A 9431-nucleotide genomic window follows, 5' to 3' on the forward strand; every position below is an offset into this window, starting at 1 on the left:
CAATCAGAGTAGAAAAGGTATATCATTAGGATCAATAGGAGCACTCTTGCTAGCAATCAATTTCATAAGTTCATCCATCTTTCGACTCAAAGAATTAATTTCTTCAATTGCATGCACTTTTTATAAATATAAGATATTTCGGTATGCCATTGGGAGTAATTTTCCATAATATTATCTAGGAGTTTAGTAGCTTCTCCTAATGTGATTTCCATAAAAGTACCTCCTACGGCAGAATTTAAAAGATTTCTAGATGCAAAACTCAATCCAACATATTTTTTTGTATGATCAACCATAAATTTAAACCATGAGTAGGGTAATTTATTATCATCAATTTCATCCTCTCCCAAGATTGTGCAACATGTTCATGATCTAATTGCTTAAAATTCATTATATCATTCCTAAGGGAGATGATCTTAGCGGGAGGAAAATACTTGGAAATAAAAGCATCTTTACACTTATTCCATGAATCAATACTAGTTTTAGGCAAAGATGAAAACCAAGTTTTAGCACGATCTCGTTGTGAGAATAGAAATAAATTCAATTTAACAATAGCATTATCCACATATTTTTTATTTTGCATATCACACAACCCAATGAAAGTATTTAGATGGGATGCAACATTTTCGTTAGGACTAACAGAAAATTGTTCTTTCATAACAAGATTCAACAAAGCGACATTAATTTCATAAGATTCCGCACTAGTGGCGGGAGCAATCTGAGTACTAATAAATCATTAATATTAGTGTTGTAAAAGTCACACAACTTGGTATTTTCTTGAGACATCATGACAAAGCAAGCAATCTAGCACACAAGCAAACAAAAAGCAATCGAAAAGACGAACGAAAAGAAAGAGCGAATAAAAAGGCAAATATTTTGTGTTTTTCTGAAAACGTTTTAGAAGCGGGATAGAGGAAAATGAGAGTCTAATGGCGAGTAATGTAATGCAAGAGATGAGAGTTTATGATAGGTACTTGGAAGGCTTGATCTAGAACCTCCCCGACAACGGCACAAAAAATCCTTCCCGCTACTTAAGCTTGTGTTGGTTTTTCCCTTGAAGAGGAAAGGGTGATGCTGAAAACTAGAGATAAGTATTTCCCTCAGTTAAGAACCAAGGTATCAATCCAGTAGGAGGAACACACAAGTCTCCAATGACAACACCTGCACAAACAAACAATTACTTGCACCTAACGCGATAAAGGGGTTGTCAATCCCTTCACAGTTACTTGCAAGGATGAGATCTGATAGAGATGGGTATAAAAGATAAATAAAATTGCAAAAGCAAATAAATTGCAGCAAGGTATTTTTGGGTTATTGGTTTTATATATCTGAAAATATAATGATAAAAATAGACCCGGGGGCCATAGGTTTCACTACAGGCTTCTTTCTTGAAGAAAGCATACGATGGGTAAACAAATTACTGTTGAGTAATTGATAGAAAAGCGCAAAGTTATGATGATATCTAAGGCAATGATCATGAATATAGGCATCACGTTCATGACAAGTAGACCGACTCCCGCCTGCATCTACTACTATTACTCCATACATCGACCGCTATCCAGCATGCATCTAGTGTATTAAGTTAACAAGAACGAAGTAACGCCTTAAGCAAGATGACATGATGTAGAGGGATAGATCCAATCAATATGGTAAAACCCCCATCTTTTTATTCTTAATGGCAAGAATACAATACGTGCCTCACTACCCCTTCTATCATGGGTGAGGACACCGCAAGATAGAACCCATCACAAAGCACCTCTCCCATTGCAAGAAAAATCAATCTAGTTGCCCATACCAAATCAATAAATCGGAGAGAAATACAAAACTATCTTAATCATGCATAAAAGAGTTCAGAGAAGACTAAATAATATTCATAGATAATCTGATCATAAATCCACAATTCATCATATCTCAACAAACGCATCGCAAAAGAAGATTACATCGAATAGATCCCCAAGAACATCGAGGAGAACATTGTATTGAAGATCAAAGAGAGAGAAGAAGCCATCTAGCTACTAGCTATGGACCCTTAGGCCCTGTATGCTACCGTTTTGATGAGGATGGGGCTGAAGCTCATTCAGTGTCCTGATCCTTTTTAGCTTGTTTGAAGAGGTGTTCCAGCTAGAAGAGGAAGAAAGAATTAAGGTGTGTACTCTATTTTGGAGATGGTGGCATGAAAGAACAAAGTGAATGCAGGAGGGGAGATGAGAGCTCCTCAAATTATTTTAGCTTCAATTGATTATTATGTGCTTGTTTTGAGGAACATCAAGGAAAAAAGAATGGCCAAGAAGAAACATGTTAATCACGGGTGGTCTCCTCCCCTAAGTGAGTATATGAAAATTAACACCGATGGATCTTTCCATGAAGTAACAAGCACAGGCAGATGTGTTTTCGTAATCAGAAATGATTCGGGCGAGCTGATTGCTGCAGGGTACTTATCAAATGCTCTCCAGCTATGCTATATGCTGTTAACGTCGCACCTAGAATTGGATGCAGCCGGATCATTCCGGAGACTGATTCAGAGGTGCTGAAGCAAACAGTTTCAACTGAATCTTATAATCTAGCTGAACTGGGAGTTCTTTTTCAGGAAATAAAGCACTAGTTAAGAGTCGCTGTTGATGATGTAAAGTTGAATGTTTGTTCAAGAACATGTAACGTAGCTGCGTTAAGAACTGAATTAGGAAATGACAATTTCAACATCTGGATTGGCCATTTTCCAGAATTTGTAACAAGCCTGGTAGCTGGTGACACTGCCGGCAAGTAGCAGGTTATGGAATACATGCTGTTCCTTTCAAAAAAGAAAAGAAAAGAAAAACACACAAAAAACTAGACACTCCCAGAAAAAGGAAAAGAAGAAGAAAGGGAGAAGCCAAGTGGCCCTTCCCGGTGCCTATCGTTTCCGGGGCCCTCTTCCCCCCTCCTCGCTCGCCTCGCCTGGAAGCCTTGCTTCGGTTGAGTTCTTTCCCACCGCAGCTTCCCTCCAGATATAAACCCTATCCCTCTCGTCCTCGCTTGTTGTGAAGCTCGTGAATCCCGCGCCGGTCTCGTCGTCGGCCTCGAGGAGTAGCAGCCCCTGATGGCGACCGCCGTGGCGTCGCAGCCGCGACACTTCACCCTCGGCGGCGAGCCGAGGGCAGCCATCTGCGCAGCCAGGTCGGACTTCTCTCTCTATCTCGTTCTATGTCTTTCCGAGGCTTTGCTAGCTGTCCCATTAGTCGCTAGTTGCTACTGTTAGCTCTCTGGTGGGAGGTATTGCGCAGGAATGCGCTGATTAGGCTTGCTATTGGGAGGTGTTGGTGTGGCTGCTTGTGGTTTGTTGAATTGGTCTCTGAGTTGGGCGGGTGATTCGGGGTTGTGTGTAGGCTGGAAATTTCTGCCTGGTTGGTCTGGTAGCTTGCCGGCAAAGGTGATGCCTGTAGCATTGTGGTCTCACAGTCTCATCGTCAAAAATGACTTGCGAATCGGGTTCCAAAACTTGTTTTGGCTTCTGTTCTGTTGGTTTGATGGGTGGAACTAGTGGACAAATATTTGTGATATAATGAAGTTCATTTTACGGTTCTGTTTACTGTTTTGGATTATTAACTGATCAAATGGGTATGTTTGCAGCACATCAAAGATTTGCACCCTGGACAAAGTATATGGATTCAGGTTCATATGCAGAAGTGTTGTTGATCTAAGGAGTAAAAAATTCCATTCTCAAATTTCTAAGAGAAAGTGCTATTTAACAAGTTCACCATCGGAATTTGAGAAGATCATTTTGAGTGCTAGATGGTTAGAATTTAGGAGACAGAGGATAGCCTTTCAGAGAACTAGAAGGCGGGTTCACAGTATTCCATTGGCTTCTCAAGATGATGGCAGTGGTGTGTCTGTTAATGGAGTACCACAAGTTGATCCAGCAAGTCAAATGAAGGAAATAAGGGTGAAATTGGATAAAGCATTGCAAAATGAAGACATAAGCACTGGCCTTGTCCAATCAATACATGATGCTGCGAGATCTATTGAATTGGCTTTCCTTGATCACAGCAAATCATCAATAGACTCTTGGTTCCCAAAGATGTGGCTTGGTGTTGATAACAATGCATGGATAAAAGCGCTGTCTTACCAGGTAGAAACTTAACAATCTTCAGATGTAAATTTTGCCTTTGTGCTTTGCGTGAAGAGAGTGATGAATCTCTGTAGTCTTAATAGGTTTTTGTTGAGTTTTCCCCCATTTCCACTCAGAGAACAGCCATGAGTATTTTGTGTAAACCGTAGTTGTTATATGCATCCTTATTTCTTTTGCTTCTTCAGCCCATTCAGGTAATTCTGTTGTTAGCCAATTTTTCTTCTTGAATTATTGAGTACAATTCTGTTGTAGTCAGTTTATATACTTGGCGGTTATTTTGTATGTTAGGTGGCTAAAAAAAATTATGGATGGTTTATCAATTGTAACTGAATCCAGTAGTGTGTATTAAAACAGTAGTAGCTCTGTCACAACCTAGGTTGCGGAGGGGATAACCGTGGGACGTTGGAAGGAGGGGGGCGAGGATATTTGGGTTTTGGAGCCGTGGTGAGGTAGACATCCCCTCTTCTCTAATTCTTTCATCGATACCTGATTACACGCTAATTGCCTGGCTTTATAACGCAGCTTGGCAGTAGTTTAGGAAGGACTTGAACCGACTCAACTAACAAGGAAGGATCTACACAGAATCTGAACTAACCAAACTAACTTGACTTGGGAAGCAATAAACGCAATTAGGAGTTTAGGACCTATCTGTCTAGCCCAGTATCCCATGGCGTGACATCACTCGCCCCTTCGACAAGCAGCTCGTTCTTGAGCTTGAAAGAGCAATAGTCTGCCTAAGAAGACTCCGGAACCAGTGCTTGTGTCCAGTTGGTGCCTCGTCTTCGGAAACATCCACCCAACAAGCATAAAGGCACTTGCAGCGATGGCCGGGGTTGTACTTGCCGTCACTGTTGTAGCAGAGGCCCTTGGCACGCCGCTCGTGCATCTCGGTTCATGATAGCCACATGAGTTGCCGCTTGCTGGGTAACGCCACCATCGCCTTGGGAGGAGCTGCATGTTCTGGAGTAGATGGCTTGACACCTCCCTAGTGGTTCCCTTGGGCATGAGAGCTTTCTCTCTTGCTGTCTTCTGGCGTGTCACACTCCTCTTACGCGCGTGCATGATCCATGGCATCCTCTAGTGTCGCTGGGTACATGAGCTTGATGTCGGTCTGGATCGACCTGTGAAGACTCACCATGAACGGCTCCACCTGGTGTGCCTCTGTAAGTCCTTCGCACCTGCACACGAGAGTTAAAAATTGCTCCTCATAGTCGTCGACGGAGCCGGTTTGATGCAGGTTCTTAATCCCTGTCAGCTCGATGTTCCGGATTTTGGCTCAAAACACCGATCCAGCATTAAACTGAACTCCCTCCAGGGAGGCACGCTATTTGCACGTCTGAGGCGTCGGTACCATAGTGATGCCTGCCTCCGTGCCTCCCCAGATGGTAGGATGTGAGCCACTCCTTGCACTTTCCGGTGTGCCTTGCCCATTTGCTCAACACGAGTGAGCCATGGCAGTGCGTCTTCGGAGACGTCAAAGATTCAGAACTCCAGCTTGTGAAATTTGGGTTTGCACTCGCCGGTTTCAGTTGTGGGCAGGCTGTTATGGTGTCTGTCTTTAGGTTATCCCTGTACTGGCCCTTGCCGGAGCCACCCACTCGAGGCACTCGATGCCCAGGCGATTGGCTGCTGCTTGCTCCCTCATTTCTCAGTGCCCTCTTTAAATTTCTTGAAGACAGTGCCTTTCAGTTCACCCAGAAGTTCTTTCTGGTGGGCGGACAACTTCTCATCCAGAAGCTTGGTGATCTTGGTAACCATGCGGGATGGTGGTGGGGATTGGAGAATCGGTTCGTCTCATGCCAAGTTGTCATGACCTAGATTGCGGAGGGGATAATCGTGGGATGTTCGACGGGGGCAATGGTAGTTTTGGCGCCGGTAAACCTCCTTTTTTCTCTATTTCTTTCTTTGATACCTGATTACACGCTAATTGCCTAGCTTTATAGCGCAGCTTGGCCTATGTTTTTAAGGCGGTAAGGCGAGGCGAGGTGCTAGGGGGGCGCCTCACTGCCTAAGCGCTAAGGCATAAGGTGAGGTGACGCCTTAGAGACTTGTAAGCAACAGAATTAAGTAGAATTTGGTAGGCATTAGGCAACTAGGCATACAGCCATACACCGCCGGAGAGGTGCTGCTTGCTTGTTGTTCTGGAGAGGATGGAGAATCTGCAGGAGAGGAGGGGGAGGAGGAACTGCAGGAGAGGAGGGGGAGGGGGATCTGCTGGAGAGGAGGGGGAAGCTGCCAGAGAGGAGGGGGAGAAGCTGCTGTAGAGGAGGGGGAGAAGCTCAGATCCAGCCTGGGGGGTGGGGGGAAACTGAAAATCGTTACAGGTCTCTCTCTCTCTCCCTCTAGTACCTGTTGGCGCCAAAACAGACTTTCCCGCCCTTTCCTTCCCTCCCAGTTATCTGTTTCCCGCCTAAACCACCCAGCTCTGTCTAAGGCGTCCTTATTTGCCTAAGGCAGGCAGAGTGGCGCCTAGGCGGACGCCTTGGACGCCTTAAGGACTAAGGCGGACGCCTTAGGCACACATGTAAGGCAAGGCCGACGCCTTGGCTCCTTGGGGCGCCCTGACGCCTAGGCGTCGCTTAGGCGACGCCTTAGGGACGCCTTAAAAACAGAGAGCTTGACAGTAGTTTACAAAAGACTTGAACCGACTCAACTAACAAGGAGATATCTAAACACAATCCATACTAACCAAACTAACTTGACTTGGAAAGCAATAAAAGCAATTAGGATTTATCCGGCTGGGCCCAGTATTCTATGGCTGCGTGACAAGCTTCCTGGTGGAAGTGATTTTGCTCTGGAAAATACGTGTGAACTTGTGAAGATGCTGCCACTATTAATCAACTTAGGTCCAAGCACCACAACTGACATGCTTTATTTTAATATTCCCTCTGTTCACAAATATAAGATGTTTTAGATATTTCAAAATATGGACTATATACGGACAGAAATGAGTGAACACACTAAAACGTGTCTATATACATCCGATTTACAAAAAAGTTAGAACATCTTATATTTGTGAACAGAGGGAGTATTTCTTAATTCCACATGGATATCTTTCAATAAGCCAGCTGCAGATTACAATTTTTTGGTGAGATTCGAATTTTCTTCTCCCTCAATTATTACATAAATTGTTTGCAGGCTGCTGTTAGCTCGTTACTGCAAGCAGTTATCGATGTTTCGTCAAGGGGGAACGGCAGAGATAGAGATATTAATGTATTTGTTCAAAGGAGGTAGGTCCTCTAGCTTTTATCTTGATTTTCATACCGAATTGCTCAAAATTTGGCCGAAAATTGCTCAGAGCTTATCCTTATTACTTACTCCCTCTGTCAACAAATGTAAGGCGTTTTATATCACTAAAGTAGTGACCTAAAATGTCTTATATTTGTTTACAGAGGGAGTATATATGTGTTTCTATTACTGAGTTCAGTGTTGCGGTGGATTATGATAATCCCTTTTGCCTAACCAGCTCTTACCTATTTTATCCTTTGGTTTGGCTAGCCATCCTTTTCCTGTTTACACGGCTACTTCTATCCGCAATAGACTATAAATAAGTTGAGCACACCACAATTTAGCAACCACACACCGAGTCTACGGTTTAAATATCATGAAGCAAATCCTGTTTTTTCTACTTTACATAGTACTCATCTATGGCCCACCCATTCCAAATCCTGTTTTTTCTACTTTACATAGTACTCATCTATGGCCCACCCATTCCAAGATTCAAGTTTGACCACATTTAGATCGATAATATGTGAATTATGTGACACAATAGCCATACCACTGGATCAGGGGCGGCACCACTTTGGTGCAAGGGTTTTCTAATGAATGCCCAAGTTTTTGTGCAAATAAGCGAGTATATATTGTTAGGAAAGCAACTTCTCTATAGAAGGCCCAAGGGGCATATATATATATATATATATATACACATATATATATATATATATAGTAAAACTGTGTCTATCGTAGCTTGCCACGGAACTAGTTAAGGCTTGCTAAACATTTAACGGTTTAAAAGTAAGTAAAAAATATGAAATAAATAGTGGAGCCTCACTCTAATTTAATAAGATGATCCAACGGTGTGATTGTGAAAATATGCATTTATGTGTCCTCAGCGAAAAAAACAAGCATTTAAGCTCACTGCAGGATCAATATATATTGAAACATTTGTTCTTTTTGTCCAGGACACATGCAGTTATATATTTTTAATCCATCCGTTGGATCATGTTATATTATAGGTGTGTTGGTTCAGTATTTTTTTCATGATCTTTAAGAACTTTTACACCGTCGAAAACCTTAACTAGTTCTGTGGCAAGCTATTGCAGAAAATCCTACTCCTAGACCAATACTAATACTTCCGAACACCCCCCCCCCCCTTCTCAAATGCAAAGCGCATGCAATAGCATTGCATTTGAAGAAGTGTAATACTAGAAAAAAAATGATAATCCAAATCCGCGTTTTGAGTGTCGTTGTAGCATGAAGAGTCTTCAAAACCTGTCGAGTCGCCAAAGGGGATAAGAAGAGATGGCACGTCAAAGGAAGACACCACATCAATAGAAGATACAAGAGAAGTATCAAGAGAAGATGGGTTGTCAAAAGAAGATGGCACGTCAAGAGAATGAAGCATTGCTTAAAGAATCATGGCCCATGAAAACCGACGGCGAAAGAAGCTCGGCGGCAAGAGAATGAGCTTAGATCAACAATGCAAAGAGAGGCCACAGAAATCCTATTGAAAAAGGCTGACGAACAAAAGTTTGGTGGACTCCTATGACGTGAGAAACACAAAATATCAATGGATTTGGTGGACGCAGCGGAAAACAAAGAAAACTAGAAAGCTCAAAACGCGTTGCAGCGCCGGAGACCATGCTTAATTAACTAGGCATTATCATTTTATGGGTCAGTTTAGGTCTCCGGCGCTGCAACTCGTCCTTACAATCCGCGTTTTGAGTGTCGTCGTAGCATGAATTGTAAGTGTGCCGTGCTTAATTAACTAGGCATTATTATGGGTCAGTTTACACCAACACTTAGCTAGTAAAAGTATTCAGTTGGCTAGTAGTCAATTTGGTTTTTGCTTGTCTTGTGCTAGAGCTATAAATGACATCAGTAAATGAGCCGTTTGTACTGGTAGTGGGGTAGTATAGCTAGGTGCTTCTGAGCTGTATTGTTCAGATTGGTCTGAAGCCTTGGGGGTCAAGGTCGGTTCATGTAGCCTATAAATAGGCATGTATGCCATCTTTGTAAGATAAGCTTGTAGTGCATCAACTAGAGAAATGGCTTTGGTTGTGTGAGGCAGCAAGTCACCAAAACAGCTTGTGTTGTGCATGTGAGAAAA

General features: G+C 42.7%; 1 protein-coding gene across 2 annotated transcripts in view; it reads left to right on the forward strand.

The window, feature by feature from the left end:
- Positions 1-2848: 2848 nt before the first annotated feature.
- Positions 2849-9431, forward strand: part of LOC123162121 (uncharacterized) — a 37747-nt gene continuing 31164 nt past the window's right edge. For both annotated transcript variants that reach the window (XM_044579917.1, XM_044579918.1), the window contains exons 1-3: positions 2849-3150; positions 3604-4102; positions 7241-7332. In XM_044579917.1, the coding sequence (XP_044435852.1) occupies positions 3074-3150; positions 3604-4102; positions 7241-7332 (668 nt within the window). In that variant the 5' untranslated portion in view covers positions 2849-3073. The remainder of the gene's footprint in view (positions 3151-3603; positions 4103-7240; positions 7333-9431) is intronic.

The sequence above is a fragment of the Triticum aestivum genome, chromosome 7B (assembly GCF_018294505.1).
Source record: "Triticum aestivum cultivar Chinese Spring chromosome 7B, IWGSC CS RefSeq v2.1, whole genome shotgun sequence".
Lineage (NCBI taxonomy): Eukaryota > Viridiplantae > Streptophyta > Magnoliopsida > Poales > Poaceae > Triticum > Triticum aestivum.